The sequence below is a fragment of the Danio rerio genome, chromosome 19, assembly GCF_052040795.2.
Source record: "Danio rerio strain M-AB ecotype USA chromosome 19, GRCz13ab, whole genome shotgun sequence".
NCBI lineage: Eukaryota > Metazoa > Chordata > Actinopteri > Cypriniformes > Danionidae > Danio > Danio rerio.
The window spans coordinates 31,467,501-31,495,000 of record NC_141039.2 but is presented as its reverse complement, the minus strand read 5'-3'; the positions used below and the strand labels follow the sequence as shown (position 1 = coordinate 31,495,000).

The following is a 27,500-nucleotide window of genomic DNA, read 5'->3' as shown; positions in this document are numbered from 1 at the left end:
ACATTCTTTGTTATTTTACAAACTTAGTTTTCTCTATATAACAATATCTTGTCTCAAACTACTAACATGTCAATAAAAGTCCCTCTGTTAAAACCTAAATGAGATTAACATCCCATAATGCAATTACAATAATAAATAAACAGAAAACTCTTTGAATCACAAAAATACTGAACCTGTTAATTAAAGGAGTGGTCCACTACTATATCATATTTTAAATTTATGTTCATGTGTAATGTAGATGTGTGAACATAAACAACATATCTGAATGCATTTTGCTCAATACAAAGCAAGACATTGGCTTTTACAGAGTTAGCTTGGCAAAGCCTGCAGCGAACAAAGTTTGGGGACTACAAAAAATACTGGGTTAATGAAATCATAAACCCTTCAGGTTGTGCGCATGCACTATAGCGCAGCAAAAATGGCATGGCCATTGGCACTGTAATGTTATAGCAGAGAAAGCTAAAATGCTGTCCAAATGCTACGATTTACACAGAGCTTCTTCTGTTTGGGTTCCCAAAGGACACGATGCAAATACAGAAGTGCTTACAATTGAACTTGCTCATACTGCTGCCGCTAACACAACTGTATATTGTGCATGTATAAGTGCATGCTAGTAGAGTTGTTGCGCTTCCTGGTGATGTGGAGCCAATCCCCGAATCTCAGCCATTATGACAGTTGACTAATCAGAGCCTGTTGCGTGCGGGCCTCCAGAGGAACCAGTAAATATATTAGTTGATTTCTTGTTAGTTGAATAGCAGTATATAATTAAGTAAGATATATGAAAAAATAAAGTGATTTATTTTAGCAAATGAAGCATGAGCACACATTGCTTTGAGTCTTAAAACACAAACAAGTCTTTTTTTGTTTTTGACATTTTACATGCATATTGTAAATACACAGGAAAAATAATGAAACTGCTTGATAACAAAGACTATAGAATACACAAGACATGTCACTTATAATGTTTTGAATGGCGAAAAGTGTATCGGTTAATATGGCTAATGAAGCCCGCCTTCTAGTCCAGGAGCCAATCGTCGATCGCTATAAGGCGAATAAAGCCCGCTTTCTAGTTCAAAAGCCAACAATCAATCGCTAATCGCTATTATGCAATTCGAACATTTAGGAACAAAACTAAAAAAAACAGTTGTTTAGTTTTATTGGTGAATCCTAAAATGAAATTCAGTCATTAGCTTGGCAAGTAGATTTGGAGAATTTGATGTTTCTCCATTCATACAGAATGCCCAAGCATACTGCCCGAGTGGTGTTTCAAAGATTGTAATCGAGTGAAATGACTTGCCTTAAAGAGACTTTGTTAATAACCACAATCATTATTATGCACATTATTTCTGTATTAGATATTCAAATGATCAAAGAAATACTGGAATATCTTGTATTTATTTATTTTTGGCCCTTTTAGAATTGAACTACAGACCAACTTTGGCTTGTGGCCATCAGTTTTAAACCACTGGTTTATAGAGGGAACACACACGATCCAAATGGCAAAATGAGCCTCCACAACCCAGTCCAAAACAAAAAGGGAAAAAAAAAAGATCTTAGTTTGGATTCCACAAAAATGAGAGAAATGAGGTAAAGACTGTAACGCAGCTAAAAGTAGGTCAGTAGATCAACAAAAGAATGTTAAGCACACAAATGCGTCTTATTCTCCATCGCTCACCCGTTGAGTGAACAAGCTATAAACACTGGTAGCTTGCTGATGCAGGAAACTTTTACCATTCCGGCCAAGATTGAGCCTTTTAACTGCGACTGAACACAATCATAACTGTGTCCTCGCAGACTCCTTCTATTCCAGGTCATGAAGATAAGCAGCTCTCGGCCAACAAACAGAGCCGCTTTTGTAGTCAAGACGGAATTAAATTGAAAATGAAAATGCACAGCAAACTTTCTGATCCCACTAAAGCGAGAGAGAGAGAGAGAGAGAGAGAGAGAGAGAGAGAGAGAGAGAGAGAGAGAGACAGAGAGAGAGAGAGAGAGAGAGAGAGACAGAGAGAGAGAGACAGAGAGAGAGAGACAGAGAGAGAGAGACAGAGAGAGAGAGACAGAGAGAGAGACAGAGACTGCACTTGTAAAGGCCATGCCAGTCCACTTCACCTGCTTTCAAAGCTTTACATGGAGCTTAGCCATTGCAACGTTGAAGAAGTATTTGTTGAAACAAATGTGCCTTAGAATGTCTTGGAAACTGCCAGCAAACAAGTAACTACTTGTAGACTAGTCCAGGATGGATGCCAAAGAGAAGGAAACTGATTTCAGATGCAAAAAAATCTCACTGCTGCCATTGCATCATGATTATTTCACCAAACTTATGTAGGCAACTTCTCAACATCCCCATAAAGTCCCTCTTTAATTAAACCACAAATACCCACTAACAAACTGCTGCAACAGTTGTTTAAAATAATTAAATGACAGTTATTTTACATAATTGAAGCAAAATTCTGACATTGACACAGCAAGTTCAGGGAACAAACAATGATCAAGAAAACCTTTACAGCTTTGAAATGTACACAATATTTACATGGGTAGCAGAACCACATCTAAATTAAAAGCAATATACAAGGTATTTTATAAGAGTTTAAAAGCTGTAGAATTGACAAATGTCCAGAATGACAAAATGCCACATTTATAGGTATCTTTTTTTTTAATGAAAAAATAAATGTATGAATAAATATAAAAAATACAAAAAACACAGCCTTCATGAACAGAAGAGAATAAGGAAACTTCAAACCAAAACTACTGTAAATCACACAATCTAAACTAAATTGCCTAATAGTGAGCAATAATGACCAACGCTTTTTTTTTTTGCGACACTAGAAATATGCATGTATAACTATTAGATATGATATGCATATAGTTTAAATGCATTCTTATGAAACTTTGAAGAGAGTCAGAGGAGTGTTTAGAAATACATCCTGAAGTTTCTGTAATCTTGCTGGAAGGCTTAAAAGGTCAAAAGGACTGCTCTGTGGGCCTCTGTGTGTGCTCTTCAGTATACATTACAGAAAACCAGTGAAGTGTAGAAATACCTCAGGATCTTAACTGTCCTTACTCGCGCTGCTCTTTGATCTAAGAAAATTTAAGAAATCTATCTTCATATTTGCTCCAAATTAACAAATTAGTTCTACATGTTTTGAGACAATGAGCCGCCCAATAAACTAAATTCATTGCGAATCTTGTAGACAGCAGTTTGAAGGAAAGGTAAAAGTTATACCTAGGCCCACGCGGAATCTGCACACGCAGATTTCTGCAGATTTTTAGTCCATCTTTGAGTTTATGTATTTACTTGTGTAAATGTGTGTAAATTTATATTTATTCAATTTGTAAATTATTTCATGAATATTAATGTGATATAATAATAGTAATATTAAAATGTTCATACGATTTATAATATTTACAATAAAGTTTGCAAAGTAATTTCATATAAAGTTTTTATTACGATACTCCTAAGATCATTCCACATAAATTCACATTTTTTATAATATTATGGACAAAAATAGCAAAAAATGTCCACAGATTCTGTCTGGCCCGAGGTATACCTCATTTTTGGCCATACAGCAGCCTAAATGGGAAGCTCAACAAGGTTCAGAGAGATGGATTGACATCTAAAAATTATATAGATTTTAGGAGAATGATCTACATAAAAGAATAATGACCATGAAAAATGTCATATTAATCACAATCTAACACAACAACTGATATTTTGAGCTGCATAACGTTACATTTTGCCACGTTTTTTGCCTAGAAAAATACATATGCTATAATAAAGTGAATAAAATGAGTGACTTGTCCAAATAAAACAAGTTTAAGTGTTAAAGGGGGAAACTCGGTGCTCCAGCAGACTCGTGTCTTCACATACAATTAACGTTATAGCAGTCTTAATGGGTTGCTCAACAGGTTTTTGAGACACGGCCGACCACTAATGAACCCCCAAACCATTTAGTGTCGCATGAAGGTTATTGGGGTAACGTAAAGTTGGATTTATATTCGCACATTTATTCAGTAACAACTTGTAACATGCTCCCTATATTGTTTACCATAGTACTTTTAAATATTCCGTCTGATATCACGCAAGTGTGGCTTTAAAACAACATTAACACTATTTAATTGACTATGAGCAGTGTTGTATTTTAATGGTCATTGGCTGCTAATATTAATTCACTAACTTAACTGTTATTGAGAATTTGCAAAGAATACTTTTCTGAAAATATTTTAAGGAGACACCTGAATGTGTGAATATAGAACTAATTTTACCTCAATACGAAGTTTGTGAATCTCTTCGACAACAACTCAATGTACTTGTCATTGAACAACTTTTAAAGAACATAGCCTTTATCGAACATAAAAATAACATTTTACACTTAAACTAACGTTACCTAATAAAGCTTTACAAAAGCAACAACTCATATTTTGAGGGTATATAACTAGTAAACACGATTAACTCTACTGACAAACAATTTGAGACGCAAACAGATCCGCAACGCGTGTAAAAACAGCCCAAACAAAAGTGTCTCTAATGACATAAATATACTTACTTTTGTGTTTGCCTGAGCTCCAGGACTGTTTGGTCAGGCTGGGGCTGCGAATGAAAGCCCTTCTGGCTGATTTCAGCACATCCATGGCGAGTTTAGAAGCGGTGAGGCGTCTTCAGGTGCAGCTTGCTGGCCATGAACTACGGCTTCTCGCTCCCTCAACTTTGTTGTTGGCGTTTGGATGCCGACATCTGTGGAAATACTTGAACCTCCTCGTCTTCTGGGCGGCGCTTCACCTGTCAATCAAAATGACGTGCGAATTGCGCGGCGCACAGATTCTGTTTCCATGGCAACTGGGTTAAACAATGAAATGAAGCTTGGTAAAGTTGATCGCTTTTTATATGGCCGTGTTCGAACCTTAGCGTATATATCTTCATATATTGACTGGTAAGTAAACATTCATCAGTTTTAGGACACATGGCATAAAAATGACCATGAGATCCTATAATATCATATTTGGCGCCCTCGTGTGGATAATAGAAAAATTCAGCTTGTTTTGACAGCATTACAGCCTGTTTTGATCAGGGAAAAATCACTCTCTAACTAATATACAACTTGTCCATATTAAAACATGAAAGTTGTGACTGAACTCTTTTCTCCCGATCCCCAATTTTTCAACCTAATTCAAATATAAAGCTGGTTGTTTTTAATTCACAAAATTGGAGAGAAAGATTCTGTAACAGAATATATATATATATATATATATATATATATATATATATATATATATATATATATATATATATATATATAATATATATTTGAATAAATATGTATTGTATAAAATCAAAGAAATTGGGTGTCACACACATGTGCTATAGGTAAATTGAATAAACTAAAATGGCCATAGTGTCTGTGTGCAGTGTATGGGTGTTTCCCAATGTTGGATTGCCACTGGAAGGGCATCTGCTACCTAAAACATATGCTGGAAAAGTTGGCAGTTCATTCCGCTGTGGCAACCCCGGATTAATAAAGGGACTAAGCCGAAAAGAAAATGAATGAATAAAAATGTCATCATGTAAAAATCATGTAAAAAAACTATTACAATAATTTATTCAACTTTCTTTAATTTATTGACAATATTTAATCATGTTTTATGAATACTATAATTGTTAATTAAATATAATATATTGATTTTAGGTCATTTTGCTTTCCCAGATGTGGGGTCTACCTTACCTGACAAAAGTCTTGTTGTGGATCCTAGTTGTAGGCAACAAATACTAACTTGGCTTCTTGTTGTTCATTAGGAAAAGTGGCAGAGTTTCTCTGATGATTCATCTGTTGAACTGCATCCCGATCATCACAAATACTGCAGAAAACCTATTGGAACCTGCATGGAGCCAATACTCTTACAGTATCAGTTAATTTTGGTAAATGAAAAATCATGGTTTGGAGTTACATTCGTTATGGGTGTGTGTGAGATCTGCAGAGTGGATGGCAACATCAACAGCCTGAGGTATCAAGACATTTGTGCTGCCCATTACATTACAAACCACAGGAGAGGGCAAATTTCAGCAGGATAGCACTTCTTCTCATACTTCAGCTTTCACGTCAAAGTACCTGAAAGCAAAGAAAGTCAAGGTGCTGAAGGATTGGCCAGCCCAGTCACCTGATATGATCATTATTGAACATGTCAGGGGTAGGATGGAGGAGGAGGCATTCAAGATGAATCCAAAGAATCTTGATGAACTCTGGGAGTCCTGCAAGAACACTTTCTTTTTCATTCCAGATGACTTTATTAATAAGTGATTTGAATCATTGCAGAGGTATAGATGTAGTCCTCCAAGCTCATGGAAGTCATACACAATATTAATTCTTCCTCCCCTGCACCATGACTTTATTTTCTATACTGCACATTATTTCTGTTAAATGACAAGACTTTTGTCTGAGCAAAGTCAGACCTCACTGTCCAAATTAAATAATTAAAAATCAAGGCATGATCATATTTTATTTTTGTAAAATAAGCGTAATCTAGAGGTCTTTGCCTTTCCTATAAGCCACTTCTGATACTAACTGATTAACCAGAAGTCAAGTTATTATTTGTTGTTCATAAAACTTGAATTGGCGACAAGACTTTTGTCAAGTAGTGTAAGTACATTTTAGCACAGCTGATACCTTTTATAGTTTATAGTCCATATTAGTAAATATTAGATTGTAGTATTTTTGTTGTAAATATACATAACACTAACACTCTAATAAGGAATTTAAAAAGTAGTCATTTTAATATGATAATCTGTTGAAGTGTTTGAAAAGATGTGTAAATTATGATTTCCCGTGTAAATATAAGTGTAGTATTGCATTTATACAGTATTTGAAGGGAAGAAAAGCAAATTCACTGAGAAACAAAGGCGTGTTCTTTACTCTCCACAAAGTTTACCATAAAAACACCAAATGTAATCCACAATAATACTTTCCCAAGGTAGACAAATAAAAAAGAAAGTCCTGTTGTAAAACAAGGACTAAACCAAACAAGCATATTTTGCCTGCATCATGACACACAACGCAAACCACTGAAGAAGAAATGTGAAGTTTGTGATGAAGCATTTATGGGCTGATTCTAGACGTCACTGCAATGATGTCTCAATGTATAGTTTGCATTATTCCAATGTCATCAAATAAAGGGGAGGAAAAGTTGGCACATTTTTTACAAAATCAAACTATTGAGAGAGTATTATCAATTCTGATAAACATGTTAATGTAAATTAGAGGCATGACAAGTGAATAGAGTTTGCGGTTACCTCTATGTTTCTTTTTCCCTGACAAACATATGGCAACAAGAAGACAAATTATTTTTAAAGGCATAGTTCACCCAAAAAATTAAACTTTACTCACCATTTACTCATCCTCCATTTGTTCCAACCATTTACGAGTTTATTATTTACTGCCAAACACAAAATAAGACATTTTGAGAATGTTGGAAACTGGTATACATTGAAATCCATAGTGAAAACAAGAATCCAATGGAAACCAATAGTTACAGGTTTCTAACATTCTTCAAAATATCTTAATTTGTGTTCAACAGGAAAAAAGAACCCAGATTGGAACCATTTGAGGGTTAATAAATAATGACAGAGGTTTATTTTTGACTGAACTGTCCCTTTAAAAGCAAAAGAAAAATAATCAAGTCATGTGGTACTCTGACCAATCAGAACATGGCATGGGAGGTGTGTGAGATCATATTAAACAAGATATTTCAAGGCACTGTGTAACATAACAACTGGCAAACAAGACATCATATGTTCAGCTTTTTTAACTGGCTTCAACTAAGTTCTATTCAATTTTTGTCCTGGAAACAAAAAGGACTTGCATTGACCGCAAAATACAACAACATTCCCGAATATTTATGCAGCATTTTTGTCAACAAATACAATGTAAAGATCAGTCCCTTTTTTTAAAGACATGGGTTCTTTCGTGTCTTTATCCTGGCAAACAGCTTCCGGAGGAACAGAAAACCTGGTTTATAGAAACCCAGAAAAAATATTCAGTATTATAGAAGATTGGTTCTGCCACAGAAAAAGAAAAAATAGTTTCTTCTACATTTTACAATTCAAGCTATTTTTCTCCTCAAAGTTCTTGCAGAATTCTTGTAAAACTTAGCAAATGTTCAATTTTGAAATAAACACAACTGTAAGTTTATATATTTTGATTGTGAGGGGGAATAATGTCATTTAAAATGCAAAACTGTCAAAAGCTTTAATAAAAAAAAAAAAAATAGATTTTTGAGATATAAACTCAAAACGATTAAACTCACAATTATTATTTTTATGATTATTTTTTCAGAAATCTCACCTTTATGTCCTCAAAATTCAAAATTTAAATCTCATACTTACGCCTTTTCTTTTTTCTCTATCTTGAGAAATAAAAAATCCAAAACGTAAAAGTCAGAAATGTAATTTAGGTATTGCAATGGAAAAAAGAATTGTGCATAAACATATTTTTTCATCCTGTGGCAGTACCAGGCTTCCATAGAATTACGATCCAAAATCTGTAATGAAAATTCTTTCTACCTCCCCAAAACAAAGAGATGTACAATACTACGGTCAAAATGAAACTGAAATGCATTCTTAACCACTTCATCGGCACAAACACATTTTCAACCACAAATACTTCCGTCTCATCTCCTTTTCCCTTTTCTTTTTTTTTTTTTTTACATTCAATAAACTTAAAGATGGTACGTTTACACCAGGGAAGTAAAAAAAGAAAGTCATGCCACCATTGTCTGGCACATAAAACTGTTCAACACAAAGATGGAGGAGGTACTAATAAAAGATCTTAATAAAGACCTCACAAAATGAACGTAGGATGACAAGAGAACCACAAGTGGCTTAAGTGCCGTTATCGAAAACTTGTTTTTTTTTCAAAAATAACCTTAAAGACAAAAAGGGCAGTTCTGGTCAAATCGTCATCCCTTTTCCCCCTTATTTTATTCTCCTTCTCTAATCATCCACAACAAAGAAGAGTCATACTAACAGAGGAGGGGTAAATCAAACAAAAATACTACCCCATCCCATTGGTTTGCATACTGAACTTTAGTACAAATCAAACAGCAAACTGGACGATGTGTGTGGACATTCACTTCTTGAGCGGCTGGTAGACGGAGGCATTGGGGTCCAAGCTGGAAGGACTGGTGTCCATGAACTTGGAGGAGTAATGTGGGGTCACAGGGGTCATGTTGTTGGTCTCCGCCGAGTAGGTGATGCTTGGCATGACTGCCATGACCTCTGCGATCTTCTGCTTCAGCTCTTTTATCTCCTGCTCCTTCTGCAGAATCTGACCTGTGAGGAGGTTAAAAAAGAGGAAAGCTTTGTGAGAGATGTATTATATGTTAACATTAGAGATGGGCAGGCTTCTGCCCGTATCAAATTCTCTTGTGATTGAAGAAGCTTTTATAATGTGTTAATCACAATGTTGACCTATGCAGCAAAAATAAGAGTTTATTCATAAACTAATTTCGAGAGGATCATGCGATTATGATTGAACACGGCTGGTTCTGCATTAGCATGTATGATCCACCGATCAGGCCATTCCTAACTCGCTATAAAGGGTTTTTACAGTCAACTTCGATTTGAAGAATCCCCCCATCCACCCCTACCTCTTCACCTCTCCCTCTATAGGGTGGCACGGTGCCCCAGTGGTTAGCACTGTTGCCTAATGGCAAAAACGTCACCGGTTTTAGTCCTTTAACAGACTGTCTGTCGTTTCTGTGTGTAATTTGCATGTTCTTCCTGTGCTCCCGAGGGTTTTCCCCAGGTCTTCTGGTTTCCTCCCACATTCCAAAAGCTGGCACAACAAGTGAATTGATCAAATCTAAATTTAGCACTACAGTCAATCTCTCATCCAGCAGCATATCTATTCATAGCATTTATTTTAGTTATCAGCTCTTATCAAGGGGGAGTTGTCGAGATCTACCTGAGCTCAAGGCTCCGCTCTCGTCCTGCATATGGGAGGGAGCCCAGGGCTCAAGGACCTTTTGAGCTCGGGGCTCTCTCCCAGGACAGTATGCCAAACTTGCTTATAATCAATCATCAGCTAAGTGTGAACTGTTGAAAGATTATTTTAATAGGTATAATAACCAAATAATACTCAGTGTATTGCTTTGTATATTATGTTTATAAACGTTATTAAATTGCAAAAGCATTATAAAGTGCAATAGGTAACACTTCAAAATAAAGTCTCATTATTTAATGTTATTTTCCAGTGATGGGTTGCAGCTGGAAGGGCATCCGCTGCGTAAAACATACGCTGGATAAGTTGATGGTTCATTCCGCTGCAGCAACCCCAGATTAATAAAGGGACAAAGTCAAAAAGAAAATAAATGAATGAATGAATGAATAATAAATGTTAAATCATTAAAGGGAACCTATTATGCCCCTTTTTGTCCCTAAATGTGTATGTGAAGTTTCAGCTCTAAATAACACACAAATAAGGTTTTATAACTCTTAATAACTGCGCCTCTTATAGGCTTTGATTTTAAATGTCGAATTTTGGGGACTGCCGCTTTAAATTCAAATGAAATTGTGCAACACCTGTTTTCAAAAGAGGGTGGAGCCACAAATACCTGTGTCAGCATAGTGGCAGATTCAAAAGCAAGACTAACATCAAATGCTAATGAGGGAGGGAACACTAATGGGTGAGACTTTCCTGCTCTGATTCAAAGGGAGAATGCCAAAATCAAAGTGTTTCATTCTGCAGACTGTTTTTATGAAGTCTGATTATAAAAAATAAAATTTTATTGTTTTATTATAAATGCAACGGTGTTTAAACCCCTTATAAAAGTAATTTTTTGCATAACATGTCCCTTTAATATCAACAGCGAAAATAGCCACATTATTTAAGTTAATTTAAAAAAGTAAAAGTTAAATCTAAGTTAATTTAATAAAATAATTATGATTTAATATTTCAATGCATTATTAGGCAATAACATCACCTAAGGTTAATAAATGAGTTTGTAGTTTTTGTTACAATGACTTTAGTTAAAATAACTGATGTTAACAAATGGACACCCTATTGTACAGTGTTAACAAACAAAATTCCTATAAATAGCCAAAATATCTTCAATGTTGTAGGCCAGATTAACTTGTTTATGTTTAAAAATAAGCAGCCTATTAAAGGGATAGTTTACACAAAAATTGAAATTTACACACCCTCAAATGCTTCTAAACCTTTATCAGTTTCTTTCTTGTATTGAACACAAAATAGATACTTTGGAAGTCAATGGTAACATGCTTTCAGCATTCTTTAAAGTAGAAAAAACAAATACTATGGAGGCCAATGGTTACAGGTTTTCAGAATCATTCAAAACATATTCTTTTGTGTTTTCCGGAAGAAATAAACTTATAAAGGTTTAAAAAGTAAAGGGTGAGTAAATAATGACAATTTTAATGTTTGGATGAAGTCTTTAAGCATTTAGTGCTTTAATGAACGACTTCTGCAAATACAATAATCTGAATATACTTAAAAGACACTATTTAAGTTTAAATAAATAGTTATTCACCATATTTTGAAGTGCCAGCGATACCAATATTGTGCATGCTCATTATCACAATACACAGAATTATTGAATATTGGCAAACGTTTAGGGGTGGTTAACAAAAGAAGTGAAGATGATTACAATTTAAATTGCCACTGACAAAACATGCACAAAAACACTGACTATCATGATCCTTTTAAAAGAATATTCTAGAGATTGGAACTGTCATTACGTATTAAACTGCACCATGGCATTGTGAATGGAGAGAGATGCATATGAATTTCATTATATTATTAATGCAGACATGTTGTAAATGTATTGAAGTAATGGAATACAATTACAGTAATTATAGTATTTGTTTTTACAAATAAAAGCATTCAGGTTTGTCTTTTTCAAACATTTACTATAGAATCCATATATTTGCGTTTCAAGTTGCAAACTATGATTATGTATATTTATTATGGATGTCAGAGTTTAATTTTAATAGCGTTAACTTTTGAATACTTTACAGATCGTTTTAATGAACAGAAATTCACATCTGCATTGTTCTAAATTCAGTGAACAAAACAGATTTAAGAGTTAGCCAAATGTCAAATTCAAAGCTTCACCAGCTAAAATAAACAAGGCGCTGCTGTGCTTTGCATAATATTAAAATAGTTGAATATAATTTATGAATTTTATAGCCAATTTTGAGAGGAACAACGAATAATATAACTCATATTTGGACAAGAAACTAAAAAGTCTTCGAAGCAGTCCTTTTGTAGCCTAGGCTCTTGAACATTTGCATTTTCCTGGCATGTCTGCCTGAGTTAACAGGTACAGCTTGGTGACTGTCAGATAAAGAAGAATAAAATAGTGCTAAAAAAAAGCCTAACCATAACAATAGGCAAAACGTGTGAATCAATCTATATATCCATCAATCTACCTTATGAATACAATTCTCTGATTTTCGCAAAGATCTATTAAGGCTGGGGGATTGATCCTAAAATCATAATCTCGATTAATTGAACTTTTTAACCCAATTATGATTAATGAACGATTATTGTATTTATTTATTTATTTGCCCTCAAGTTTAGTCCAGTAAATATGCTCAAATATTACAAGTGGGAGATTTTTTAATGAAGGGTGCAGTACTTGATTTTAAAACAATTTAAGGAAACACACACTATCTACTATCTATGATTATGTATTATCTATGATTAGTTGTGTAAATTGCTTCATTGTCCTCATTTGTAAGTCGCTTTGGAAAAAAGCGTCTGCTAAATGACTAAATGTAAATGTATTGAACATCAAAACTGAACAAATGAAGTTAAAACTGCACATTACCTAAAACAAACTTTTCCTATAAAATGTAAAAAACAGGAAAAGTTCATTATTTTTCATAATGTTTTTCGTATTAAAAGTAGAAAATAAGCAGTATGTCTTCTAAATAAAAAAGTCTTGAATATCCTGTAAATGTTTAAAATGTGCATTTCTTGAATATTCTGTAAACAAATATTTTAATCTAAATAATCATTTTAATGTAATGGAATATTTGTCATCTCAAGGTATCTTAAGCGCAGCTTCCAATCATTAGCAATGTAGTGCAAAGTAAGGCTTAAGAAAAACTGTAGGATGTGAATTGTTTTTGTCAATCTGTTTTTTTCTGGGTGGATGTTTTTTTTTTTATTGATGGATCTCATGTGAATGAGAGAATGGATGGTGTTTGGTGGTTTTTGAATGCATCTAACCACATGAGTGTTAAATCATTCAATTCAATGCTGAAAGCTGCAAAACAGTCATCAGTAACTAAATGGCAAAATAATATACATCTCAATAAAGAATGACAAAAAAAAAATAATAATAAGAAAAGTCTCACTTCTGCCATGCTTTAAAAGTTTTGATATCGGTTTGTCATTTTAAATGCTCAGTCTCGTTATGAGCTGATCTTCATTTTTCTGTGTTTGTGGAAAGCATGCAGGCGAATCAGCCGCACCAATTTATGAGCAGGCAGAGCAGGATTCTCGCGATGACATCCGGCGCAATACCGTTCTTTGTTATGGGCCGAAGTTTCACTGTAAACTCAATAAAGGCAAGCTTCTTTGCCGATGATGTGTACAGTATTAGATTTTACATTTAGTGGACATTTGCACTAAACACGCAGTGAATGCAACGCATCAAGATTTGGGCACCTTCTCCGAAAACACTTGATTGATCTCAGCTGACAGATTGACCACATGTCATGATCGCTCTCATCTGCGCCATTATTTGTAAGTTTAGGTGGGGTTTGCAAACCTGTGTATTTTTCACTCTTCAGCCGTTTGCATTTCCCTTGGTCACAAAAGCTCCCAGTCATCTGACAGAGGAAAGCCTTGAGTGATTGACAGCTAATATTAACCAATGTAGTGGCGGGGAAGAGGGATTCAGCACATTTTTAGACAAAATCAAAACAGGTCGCACTACACCCATTATATGCAGTCGCACACATGCTCCCAAATATATTATAAGGTCGCATAGATTAAATTTCAGAAGCATATACGTCCAAAATGGTCACAATTTCGAGCCCTGCTACCACTGTATTTAGATCAGAAATGCCCAAACTAGGGCCTGTGGGCCAAAGTTGGCCCATGGTAACCATTGATTTGGCCCACCATCCCATCTGAGAAAAATGGGAGAATTATGTGAAAGGTTTCAAGCTCGTCAATTCAAATTAAATGTAACACTTAAAATTGTTTGTTTTATTGTTAAAAGCTAACTGAAATGTTTTATTTAAATCATGTAAACTAATCAGATTTTGTTAAAATTTACACCTGACAATGCAGCGACTTTGGTGAGCAAGTCAAAGTCAAAGTCAGATTCTGTTTGACAAGTGTATTGAACTTCACTGTGTTATACATGTGATTGTTTGATAAGCTATCATATAAAAAGTTATACTGCATAAGTTAATATGATTGAAAGTAAGGTTTTATATTTAGATTGAAATATTATGAAATAAATTACCCATGGCAACTTTAATATAATTTAGTTTGGTATATTTACTTTCAGCCCACGGCTTTCAATAATATTTGTTTTTTGGCCCTTCATACGGAAAAGTTTGAGCACCCCTGATTTAGATGCACTTATTATGGGGTTGATGAAAATGCATCTTGATAGCAGTTGTAAACAGAGCCTTAAGAAGCACAGACCTTGAGCAATCTCCAGCTGTCTCTTGGCATCTCCGAGTGCTGAAAAGAGGTCCAGTTTGATTCTGGTTTCAGCACTCAGGCTGTTCTCCAAGTGCTGGGTCTTGTCCTGCATGGCTGAAAGTGCTGACATCAGAACCTCTGTGTCCTTTTCATTCTCCTTATATTTGTGCAACTCCTACACACAGAGAAACAGAGAGGGGAATTTAATATGGTACTTCTAAACAAAGAAAATAGTCAAAACACTCAAAATGACAAAAAGCAACAACAACAACAACAACAACAAAAAACATTCAGCATATATGCATTAAGACAAATTAATATTTGAAATTGTATTCATCTGAATATTCTAAAGCTGATTCAAGACCAGCAAGAGTTTGCAGCTGTAAAAAAATACATATTCTGCTTACCACATTAACCATTGATTCTCAAAGGCTCCATTTTAACGATCTAATCACAAAGTCTAAGGCAGGGGTTTTCACACTGGGGGCCGCCAGATGGCGCTAGGGGGGCCGCAAAGAAATTTTAGATGAGGGGTAATCAATGGGCCCACATGGATAAATTTTGTGTCCCGCATCATTCTGAAGGTTAATATATTTCATATTATAATTTGAGCTCAAAAGTACTGCAAAAATTAAGCTTTATGCTTATGTCATTTAAATGCAGTTGACAATTTCGTGACACAGGAAAAGAAGCGCAGCGGCCCGCCTCTGTGCACGGGGACTTTTATTGAATAAGCGCTTCTTGCCGGGCGCTTCCTGTGATTTTTGGCGCTTGTCTGCTGCACCTGACGGCGTTTATCTTTCACTATATTTCACTACTTTTTGTCCTTGACTATATTTCAGTTAAAGTATGTGATCAATAAGAACATTATCGGTGGTTGAAAGCACTTCCCTATTTATGGCTTGCGTTGCCAAGTAACCAATCAGCTGGATGCTGCGAAGTGCGCGCCTCTATGCGCAGGCTTTACTCATAGGGAACAAAAAGCATTTTAAAGACGCGGCACAACATTGCACCTCATCCACAGTGCGACAGGCTTTACACTTTGCATTGTACAAATATCAGACGGTGGTCCTCTTTGCAGCATGGCAAACAAACATATTAAAATTGAAAAGCAAAAAGTGCTGCAATTACAATGAATGGAGCTGTCATCACATCAGCGAGTTCTCAGAGTTTCACTCCTGTTACACTAATGACAGCTGGATGAGCTCTGCAGTGGACCTTTTACTCAAATTGGTTCATAACTGGATGATTAAAAAAAACTAAATTGTATACACTCTGAGTAAAACCACTATAGCCTATAAAATTATAATGTATCTGTTTGTGTTATGTTATAGGGCTAATTAATTATTAAATATTAAAATGTATTAGTGCTCTGTATTTAATGGAGCTCAACATATCTGATCAAATTAATACTCTGAATATAAATGCATTTTTTCCAAGATGTTAATCCACTTTTTCCCATATTTATTTGTGTAACTAATTTAAATATAATGTTCAGTATTATTATTAATAGAACAAACTGGTATGACATTTTAAAGTCTAAAAAAAATATAAAAATTATGCAAAGTAAAATTTGTGGCTCTTTGAACTTGAATAGCCAATTCTAGATTGCATTTAGGAAATTATTTTTTTATCAGTGTAAGTCAGGATTGTCGACCTGAGTAAATTATGATGTGCACAAAAAAAGGAATAAAAATAAACAAAACACACTGAACCACTACAGCCTCCATTGTAGTATTGAATTTACAACAGTACAGTTAACTGTTAACAGGCTGATGAATGACAAAACTCTTTAAAACTTTAAAGCTTTAAATCTTTATATACATTTAGACTCTCAGCTGTAAGGGTAAATACAGAAGAGTCTAGCTGTGCATAGGCAGAAAAAAAGCATAAAAATGGCATAAAAACTGTGTAAAGTGACAACTTGTACACAAAATATGGCTTGATGGAATCCAGTGAGAGCAGACCACAATGAACACTGTGCATGAAGATCTGATCAACAGACTGAATCACTGAAACCATGTCAACTTAACTAATATCTTACAAAAATTAATCCAGATAATGAATAATATAAATGTATTGAATAATATATAACAATATAAATGTATTGAATAATACAATTTCAAAAAATTAAAGTACAGTTGCTTATTTGAGGGGGTGGCATCATTTTTTTTTTTGAGGGTCCCCAAAAGAATTCGCCCTACACAAAGGGGCCCTCAGCTGAAAAAGTTTGAAAACCCCTGGTCTAAGGCACTTGGCACAAAAGCATTAAGGGGTGTGTCAAATCCACTTTTGCTATTTTAGGGACGGAAAAATAAGGAAAAATAAGTTTTGTGCCACGGCACATGGTCTAACAAGGTTGTGCTTATTCTCAGAGTCTCATCTTCTATTCCATTAAAGAGTCAGTTGTGTCACGCCGAGGCGCATTTGCTATCTTCATGTCGGACTTTGTAAGTGGAAAAACTGAACACTTCACCAGTAAGAAAACAGTTTTCCTCTGCAGCATAAGGATAAAGAATGAGCCTTCTCTCTCTCTCTTTACTTTTACTCTTTACTCCTTTACTTTTGTAGATAAGAAAAGGTGCAAATTGTCATAAATAAAGGCAAGGCCCCTGAGACAAGGCATGGTGGTAGTGGTTTTTATATTTATGTAGAATATAATACTTTTCGTAACATTTTAATCCTTAATTTTTTTCATATATATTTATATATATTTATGTATTCCTTTACATCCTGTGTGTATTAAGCAATGTGTATGTGTTTGAACCCACATAGGTGCATAACTAACGCGCTCTGTGCTGGATTTAGACCTGCTTTAAGATGATCAATGACGCAGTGTATTTCAATTCTTCAAAATAGCAATGCGCCAACAATGTGCCTTAACACACCTCTATTTCAGATCAGCACACCCACGAGTCTCCAAAGTGCTGCAAAACGGATTTGCCATTTGAACAATGCAGTGCAAAATGGGAAATTTAGGTTTGCGCTGGTCAGGAAATAGTAACAAATTATGCCAAAAATGCTTATTGCTCCGGGTGTATGATAGGGTCCTGAAACTTAAAAAAAAACTGCATATGCAAATAAAAGCTTATAGTGTGTACCTGGTTTTATAAACATCAGCCGAGATAAACGATTATTGCATCATATACCGCCCCCTTTGCAGTTGTACACATTTGTTGCTCTAGACCTTGTGCTTCTGTGTGTGACTTTTGTAGCTAAAGTGTTTTTCTTACAGTAAAGAAGCTTAAAGCACAGTTTGTTTCATATTCTTATTCTATTGTATTTATTTTTCTTTCCTTTGCAGGGTGGAAAATAACATAACATGTTTATATACAGTTGAAGTCAAAATTTTTAGCCCTTCTCAATATTAGCAACCCTTTTCCCCCCAATTTCTGTTTAAATGAAAATAAGTTTTTTTTCCCATATTATTTCTGAAGATAATAGTTTTGATATCTCATTTCTAATGACTGAATTCTTTTATCTCTGCTATGATGACAGTACATAATATTTTACTAAATATTTTTCAAAATACAAGCATTCAGATTAAAGTGCAATTCAAAGGCTTAATTATGGTAATTATGGCAAGTCATTGTATAACAGTAGTTTCTTCTGCAGACAATCAAAAACATATTGCTTAAGAAGGCTAATAATATTGACCTTAAAATGGGTTTCAAAATATTTAAACCTGCTTTTATTCTAGATAAAATAAAACAAATAAGCTTTTCTCCAGAAAAAAAAAAATATTAGAGGAAATACTGTTAAAATTCCTTGCTTTGTTAAACAGCATTTGGGAAATATTTAATTTCCCAAAAAAAAAAAAAATTATCAGGAGCGCTATTCATTTTGAATTCAACTGATAATCGTTTGGAATAATCGTGATTACAATTATGACCAAAATATTCGTGATTATGATTTTTCCCAAAAATCGAGCAGCCCTATTTGAAAGCCTGTGCATAATCTATAACCAAAAAATAGTATTAATAATAATAATAATAATAATAATATAATAATAATAATAATAATAATTCACAATATAACGGGTTTTACTGCATTTATATATAAAAAATACTTTTGCTAGTTGTTCAAACTACTTATTTAAAAGGAGTTAAAACCTGATTGTTTTATGTTCAATCCACTTAAATTTTTAAAAACTATCAAGTTAACTTAATTTCTTTATGTTCCCCTAACACAAATCCATTGTGTGGAACCCAGCATATTTAAAAGTGTAACTTGAATAAAGTGTAACTTGAATAAATTTTAGCCTTGGAAAGCATTAGACTTCTTTTAAAACGGTTTAAAAAAAATCTTATAAATAATTCCAAACATTTTTTTTTATTATTTGTAAAAGGTCAATATAACATATTAGTGTTCTGGGACAATTACACACCAACATTATTAATAAAAAATCTAGTCTAAAAGCTCAGTGTCATTCAACTCACTGAATGCTTGGTTCTAAGATAATGCTCTTGGTAAAAGAATGCTGAAGGAGGATTTCGGGCTTACTTGTGCTTTGAGCTCGAGCTCTCTGATCTGTTCCTCCTTCAGCTTCATGTCGTGTGTGAGCTTCTTGCACTCGGACTCCAGCTCACGTATGCGACTCTTCAGCGAGTCTGTGCACTCTCCTCTGTGAAAGAAAAGACAGTCAAGCCCACCGGCACAAACACATAACAAAACAAGGTGCATTAACACACAGAGCTGCACACTATCATTTGAAGTCTATTGCATTAAAATAGTCACACTTTTGGGGTTTAGAGGTGTCAGTTTCCACAAATTTGCCATTTAAATTATCAATCAATTAAACATGAAACGTGTCTACTTCAGTGGCACTTGCCAGGATGTGCAAATGACACTCAAAAAGCATCCAACCATCATAAAAGATTACAGAAAGAATCAATGACTTCTAATTTAATAAAAGCTTTATGTAGATTCATGTAATAGAAGCATATTTATAAAGCTTCATTGGTGCTGTAAGCTGTTAAATCTAAAGTGTAAAAATACTATAATATGTTTGCAGATATTACGCCAAGTAAACATGCTTATCTGAAAAAAAAATCCTAAAGTTAAGTGTGTTCTACTTTGAAAAGGCATGTTCCAGTCAGAATATCGGCCTTTGTTTTGGTCAGTTTAACTCAGTCCACTGCTAGTTCACCCAACTATAAATTTCAGCACATAAGTTGCTTTGATGGAAAATACAGTGGGCTCTATTTTAACAATCTAGGTGTATGGTCAAAACGAATGCCGCAGGTTCACTTAGGGTGTGTCTAAATCCACTTTTAAGGATAGAAAAAAAAAAAAAACAGTCTGTGCACCAGGCGCATGGTTTAACAGGCATGTCCTTATTCTATTAATGCATTATGGGTGTGTTTTAAGCATAATGTGGATTAAACCAATTAAGAGTCTCATGTTCCATTCTCATGTCAGTTATGTCACATTTGTTATTTTGTAAGCAGAAAAACTGAATGCTTAACTAGAGAGAAGACAGTTAAAGACCATCTGTGCAAGGTTAAAGACCATCTACAGAACAATTTGGGAATCTGGTAGGAAAAGCACTCTCCCGAAGACATCCTTTAAATATTTTATTTTGTAATTTAGTTTAAGCATAAAGATTTGTATCAAAACTATTTCTAAATTAATTTCTAATTTCCAGCAAATTAATAAATGAACAATAATAATAAGGTGTGAAAACGGGGTTATATCTATACACACTTTCTATTCCTATGCCCATCTGCTGATGCATATAGCTTTAAAACAAAGGCAAATCTAAACAAAAAGTTATTAAAACAAATATAATTCAGCAAAAAATAAATAGAATTTTGGATAGCATTCTGCAATAAATAATAAAACACTAAACAAATGTAAATTGTCATGAATAAACTGACTACAGAAGGGCTGGATTACGCCAAAGCTCCCTGAGGTGATAGCAGGTTAGAAGGTAGTGTTTTTGCTGTTTATGTAAACAATAATATATATTTGTTTAACATTTTAATCCTTTCAATTTTTATACTTAATGCCTTACAGCAAGAAGTTGGCATTTCTGTGTGAACTTTGCATGTTCTCCCCGTGTTCATGTGGGTTTCCTCTGACTGCTCCAGTTTCCCCTCGCAGTTCAAAGAAATGCGGTATAGGTGAATTGGGTAATTAAAATTGATCTTAGTGTATAAGTGTGAGTAAATGAGTGTGCATGGGTAGCTGGTGGTTCATTCCACTGTGGCTAAGCTGAAGAAAAATGAAGGAATGAATATTGAAAAGATATACGAAACATTGCAATGCATCCCTGTGTGTATGAAGTAATGTGTACAGATGTTTTGGATTTTCATTGGTGCATATCACTAAAACTCTCTTTAAATAATAAATGAAAACCCTGCACTACTGACTTTAGACCAGCTTTTAGTTGGTCAATGGTGCATTTTATTTCAGTTGCCTCAAAATAGTGACGCTCCAACAATGTGCAGAAAGCGCGTGGCAGAAAATACAACCTGTAGGGGACAGTAGCAGTCTCCAAAATGAGCCGCAGACTCAAAGTTATAAAAATCCAGATGATGCATTTTTTTAATTAGCAAAAAATAGAAACATTACAAACATAAACATTAGCTGAGCAGCTTACATTGTAAGGCTCAATTGTCAGACACACTTGCTCCTGTGGGTGTCGTCAATTTGCAAACTGTCAATCCTTCATACTGTTTCCTTCATGATCAATTTGAATGTCTAATATCCACCTTTTTCTCATGCCCCATGATGCTTTTGCGTAAGTTGAGGGAGTAATGTCCTGTGATGGTAACTGTAAACCATCTTTCAAGTGATTTGAAAAAAACTGGTTACAATGTATTCTCATTAATTTATTACTTCCTTTTAGCAGACAATTCATAATCCCCAAGTCAAGTCTTTCTGAAGCTCAAGCAGTGAAGTCTTTTTACCACAGATGTGCTCATGATATTTTGGTGAACTGTGTGTCTCACCTGGATGCAGCAGCCAGAGCGACAGCACGTGCGGCTGTGGCCTCTTCCATCTTCTTTCTTTTCTTTTCTTCTGCAAGCTGCTTTTCCACTGCGGCTCGAGCTTCCTGTTCCGCCTTGAGCCGCTTCTCCAGCTGCACAATGGTTTGCTTGTCCTTCTGCTTGGCTTGCACAGCATTATGGAGTCTAAAGACAGGGATGCAAATAAACAGTTTTTCTTTTTTATATAAAATTCTATTTCATTTTAAATTACTTACTTTATTTCAGTTATTTTTGTACTTGAACTTAAAGGAATGTGTTGTTACATAAATATTTGTTTTCAACATTTTATTTTAGATGTTTTGAACAACCACACGCATTATTTAAATAGATTTATTTATTTATTTATAGATTGGATTTTTATAATAGTTGTAAATTAGTGTCATTCTGCAAAACTTTATTATGTGCTTGTCTTTTTAATTTCTATTTAGTTCTTTTAGTTTTAATAAGTTTAGTGACAAACTTGTTTTAATGACAGGTGGTTGCAATAGCAACTTGACAAAACAATAATAATTTAATTACACTTTAAAAAAAAAAGCATTTTGTTAAATAGTTTTATTTGTTTCAATCTAAAAATCAAAACAAAAAGTGTTTCAGGGGTAATTAATGTATCAGTGCTCTTTGGATAAGAGATTCATAAAGATAAACAACAAAGGCCCAAGTCCAAAGCACACAAACAGTGAAAAAAATAGAACAGCCTATATAAATATGACTATTATAGATAATGGTTTTAAAATAATAGCCATGTTAAAGGAGCAGTATGCAAGTTTGACACCCAGTGGTTGAAGTAGGTATTGCATGTCCGGTTTAAAAACGCATGCAAGTGCAGGTTGCCAGACTGACCTTATCAGCAGCCTGACTATCGAGCCTAAAGGCTGATTTAAGTTGTGTTCTAAATAAAAGCAACAGCACACGATATAAGGAATATTTTCCATATTAAAAGGAGTATTTGTCCTAACCAACACCTGAAATTTATATTTTAGGAATGGCTTTTATTTCTTGCAGCTGAACAACTAGATAAACTGACAACGATCACCTCAGGTACACCTCATGTGCTTTATTTATTGTTAATTGCTAATACTTTGAGTTTGAATGCCATTTTACATGGCATTTATTGCCATTCAACTGAAAGCAGTAGCAGACAGTTTACCTCAGATCTTGAAAATAAAATAAACCGTTTGAAATTGAACTTCAGAACTGCGATTCAGCATGTACATTTAATAATGTTAAAGAGGTTTAATATGTGTTAATTAGATTATAAAGTGCAAAGACTGAAAGAAAATAAAAATCACTCTATCATATCAGGGCCTCTACAATCCAATCAAATCAGATTTCAATTACTTGTTCTGCAGCAGCTCATTTTCCTGTCGAAGCTGGCCGAGTTCAGAGCGCATGCTCCTTTCAGCACTGCTCAGAGAGCTGATCTGACTGCGCAGGTCCTGCTCCACCTGTCTGCTCGCCTGCAGGTCAGCCTTCAGCTTCTTAATATCCTGCTCAAGCCTGACAAACGCACACAAAACAAAAATAAACAGACTGAACACACACTCCAGCAGCCAAATCCCAACTTCTGCACGAGGAGTCTTACCGAACTAATGCATCAGGCTTACTGAGCTGGTTATTAGGTATACAGTTCTCCATCAAATCTCGATGTGGCGCAAGGTTTTTCCCTGTGCACTTCTGCTTTTTATCGCTTCTGTTGGATGAAGATGATGGTACGCTGCCATTGGTTGAGTTGTGGCTGCGTGGCGAGGAGTTTTTGTAATGTTTGGAGGGCGCAGAGCCTCCTCCGGCACCCACTTCCTCTTTCAGAAACAGGTTTTCGGCACTGCCGCCGAGCTCGTTGTTGAGTCTTTTAGCGTTTAGGTGGTTCTCCATGTACTCAATGTCTTGTAGTTTAGCATCTACAGTCTGTAGGATGTTGTTGTTTATTCCTATGCTGTGCTGCTGTTGCTTTTTGTCTTTTGCACTATCTTTGCCCTTCTCTTTGTATTCCAGTTCAGGCAGAGAGATGGGCAGTTTCTTGTTGATTGCAGTGCCGTTCTGAGCCACTAACACAGAGTCTGCTTCAGACATGCCTTTTGAGGTGGCTGCCAAATAAAGGAGAGACAGATTTTAAGGTTATGAGTTAAATGCTGTTTGACTTGTGTGTCTAGAAATTAAATTAGAAGTTGGAAAGTTTAATGCAAATCTATTGGCTATGTAGTACTATATAATATGACAGATAATAGTTTCTGCAGGATGTATAATGTGCAAAATATGGAAATTTTGTGAATGCGTGGAAAGGGCAAATAACAAACATTAGGCAAACTGTGTGGCATGTGCAGTGTAGAAAAGTATCCTTCAAATGCAGTGGACTAAAGTTGACCTTTCTTTACCAGTGTGATGAATGAACAATGTTAATCAAGCAGGGCTGGGTTTTCATGGCTACAATGTATTTGGTTTATGATGCTTTTGGGTAATGAAGCTCAGGGTGTTTACATTTTACCATATAAAATATTCATACTTATGATAGGTAGTATGTAATAACTAAACAGTAAAGTTCGTCGAGACAAACTTTGAGGCTGGCTTGACAAAGCCTGTTGGTAATAGTTTATTTAGTTTAAACAGTTTACTTAGCATGTTATTAGCACGATTCTAGCATGAATTAGCATGTTACTAGCATGATTCTAGTATGAATTAGCATGATACTAGCATGAATTAGCATGTTATTAGCATGATTCTAGTATGAATTAGCATGATACTAGCATGAATTAGCATGTTACTAGCATGATTCTAGTATGAATTAGAAACATTTAAAATCAATCACACTGTTACTCAAACAATAAGTAAATATTTTAAACACTCAAAAGTCTTGGAGATTTCGGTTTCTGATTGTAGTGTTATGCTAACAAAGACTACTTTTATATTTCATCAAACATGCTTTATACTTAGACATAATTTAATATACATGTTGAAAAAACTTCATCACGTGTCTTCAGCATCACATAATCCTTCAGTAATAAATTTAACAAGAGGATTTGGTGCCTTAAGAAACATTTCCTGAAGTTAACAGTTACTATCAAAATAGTTCAATTAAACAGCACCATTTTTTCTTTACTGGTAACTCTAAATAGCTTTACTACAACTTGAACAGATTTAATTTGTACTTGTGTAAAATAATAATAAAAAAAAAACACTACAACTATCTGTAGCTGGCGTTGCAAGTATATTAGATAGCATTTTATCAAGTAAAAAAAAATTGAAGATGAAAATGTATTAGCCATAAACCCTGCTAATGTAATGGAGCAGCAGCAATATGGCATTTCTTTTAGATATCATTGAGCAGCACTGCACCTGTAACACTAATATGCACAATAGGCCAAGATAAAACAAAAATGTTATAAAAACTTTTTTGAATACCACACCCCTCCCCTCTCCCCAACAATTCAACATTTTAAACTTTTCTTCCAAGACTATGTGAATAGTGATGTCAAAATTTATACAAAAGTCATCTCGAGCATGGGTCCCCCTCACCTTAGAATGTCAGTAAACCCTTGCGAGTAGCCTAATGTGGCGAAGGAGGCGAGACATGCACAGTTAATTAAAAATGTTTCTATTGTAACTATTTTAAAAGCTTACATCTGGCCAGCTTTCACTGCTTAAGAGTTTGCTGGAACTAAGGCTGTGCAGTATGGCAATACAGATGTCACCACTTCAAAACGTTTCCTCTGCCGCCATTCTTAATGCCGCCACAGAGGTACCTAGCTTTTGGTCACTGGGTGACACTTTAACCATAGGTTTTCAGCTTTGTCTTTTCTCAATAGAACGGTACTTTATGTGCACTATAGCCTACAGTACCTCATGATGTGATGTGTTCAATTAAAAATATAATTTTGTTTGTTTTAGTTTTCTTAGTAATAAACATGCTTTTACACTATACTGTATGTTTTAGAAAAGATACAAAAACTCAAAAATGAGGCAAAATGTAAGAATTAAGTTCTTTTGCCTTTAAAGTGCTCTATTAAATTGCATTGTGGTGAAAAGAATGTTTTGAATTCTTTGGCCATCATAGCGATGTTATTACCTCAAATCTTAAACGTGCGTAGACTGCAAAATATGAAAACCGCTCCACAGCACACACTACAAAATAAAATTAAGGTTATCGAGCCGATGAAACATCACCTGATTGCAGTATAACTTGCTCTATCAATAATTAGTATTTAGTATAGGCTAGGTTAAAAAAAAATATTTGACCATCTGCCGCTACATGCAAAACCTTCCCATGCACTTAAAATAGGTTCCCTTTTACATAGATAATAGAGGCAGTTATGAATTAAATAAATGGACATATCCGCAAGCAAAGTAAGCCGCATATTATTTATCTTCTGTTCATGTTTCTCTGTTCATTTCTCTTTCACGCATGAAGAAAAAAAAAAATTCTGCTTGGTTAAAAGAGCGGCCTTATAGCCGGCCTATTTCGTTTTATGGGACTAAATGTTTTTTTTATATGCTTTATGCACTTCTATCCCCTATCCTAAACATAGCCAACATAAAACATAGAACATTAAAATGTGCTTTCAGAAACTTAAAATATTTAAGTATTGTTTATTGGCTACATATCTGGGTCATAAATACAGCACACACAAAATAACACATCTAATAAATAATATATAATTTAAGCTCATTATGAATTAGCTTTTATATACATTTGTTAAGGCGACGCAGTGGGTAGCACGTTCGGTTCACAGCAAGAAGGTCGCTGGTTCGAGCCTCGGCTCAGTTGGCGTTTCTGTGTGGAGTTTGCATGTTCTCCCTGCGTTCGCGTGGGTTTCCTCTGGGTGCTCCGGTTTCCCCCACAGTCCAAAGACATGCGGTACAGGTGAATTGAGTAGGCTAAATTCACCGTAGTGTATGAGTGTGTGTGTGTGTGTGTGTGTGTGTGTGTGTGTGTGTGTGTGTGTGTGTGTGTGTGTGTGTGTGTGTGTGTGTGAATGAGTGTGTGTGGATGTTTCCCAGGGATAGGTTGCGGCTGGAAGGGCATCCGCTGAGTAAAAACTTGCTGGATAAGTTGGCGGTTCATTCCGCTGTGGCGACCCCGGATTAATAAACCCCGGGACTAAGGCGACAAGAAAATGAATGAATGAATATATTTGTTAAAACCAACGTGATTCTCCCCAGCAATTCTCTCTAAGCTTGCAGAACGTTTTCACAGCCATAAAGGTAATAACTCGCTTTATTAATAGCCTACTAACTACTACTTACAAACTTTCATTTTATAATTGTGTACAATACATAATAATAATAGGAGACATTTTGCATGTTTATAAAGGTAGGCTATGACATGCAGGCAGTGGAAAATTCCATATGCGCAATATGTCCATTTAAATCTCTCCATTTTATTTTGTCTATAAGGTACTATAGGTCTATAAGCAAAAGTCTATAATTTCAGATTATGTCACTGCAAAGAGCACACTGTAAAAAGCTCCATCTCTCCCTCTCGCAAAGCAGGGGATTTTTATTTTTCTGCAATAAATTTTGCAATATGAATACGGTTTCACAAAATCAATAGTACTATTTGACGGTTTTCTGGGGATTCTAACAGTGTTCAGGTACAAAAATCGAATAATCACTAAAAAAAAAAAAAGCTTTTTTTTTTACTTTAGTCGAAATATTGTAAAATATTGTTTGACGTTTTTTCCTTAAAGAAAAACAATCTGCAAATGATGTGCGTAAAATTATCTTGTTTTTGCTTTAAAATGTAGATATTTGGACTAGTAACAAGACAAAAATTCCAAGTAATAAAAACATTTTTTTTGCATAAATTGTATAAATTTAATATAAATACAGCAATTAA

General features: G+C 34.8%; 2 protein-coding genes and 1 long non-coding RNA gene across 4 annotated transcripts in view; 1 reads left to right on the top strand and 2 right to left on the bottom strand.

The window, feature by feature from the left end:
* The window catches only part of ldlrap1a (low density lipoprotein receptor adaptor protein 1a), a 26,197-nt gene extending 21,477 nt beyond the window's left edge, over positions 1 to 4,720 (bottom strand). Inside the window, exon 1 of one of the 2 annotated variants that reach the window (XM_087294038.2) lies at positions 4,545 to 4,720. In XM_087294038.2, coding sequence (XP_087150164.1) covers positions 4,545 to 4,629 — 85 coding nt within the window. In that variant the 5' untranslated portion in view covers positions 4,630 to 4,720. 2 annotated transcript variants of the gene reach the window in all.
* Positions 4,609 to 6,474, top strand: LOC141379119 (uncharacterized). The gene is made up of 2 exons (XR_015516941.1): positions 4,609 to 4,928; positions 5,789 to 6,474. It is a non-coding gene; the product is annotated as an uncharacterized LOC141379119 (long non-coding RNA).
* A 2,196-nt stretch (positions 6,475 to 8,670) lies between these two features.
* The window catches only part of maco1a (macoilin 1a), a 30,949-nt gene continuing 12,119 nt past the window's right edge, over positions 8,671 to 27,500 (bottom strand). The window contains 6 exon segments of the mRNA NM_200319.2: positions 8,671 to 9,316; positions 14,676 to 14,850; positions 19,179 to 19,299; positions 21,632 to 21,814; positions 23,009 to 23,167; positions 23,253 to 23,754. Coding sequence (NP_956613.2) covers positions 9,114 to 9,316; positions 14,676 to 14,850; positions 19,179 to 19,299; positions 21,632 to 21,814; positions 23,009 to 23,167; positions 23,253 to 23,754 — 1,343 coding nt within the window. The 3' untranslated portion in view covers positions 8,671 to 9,113.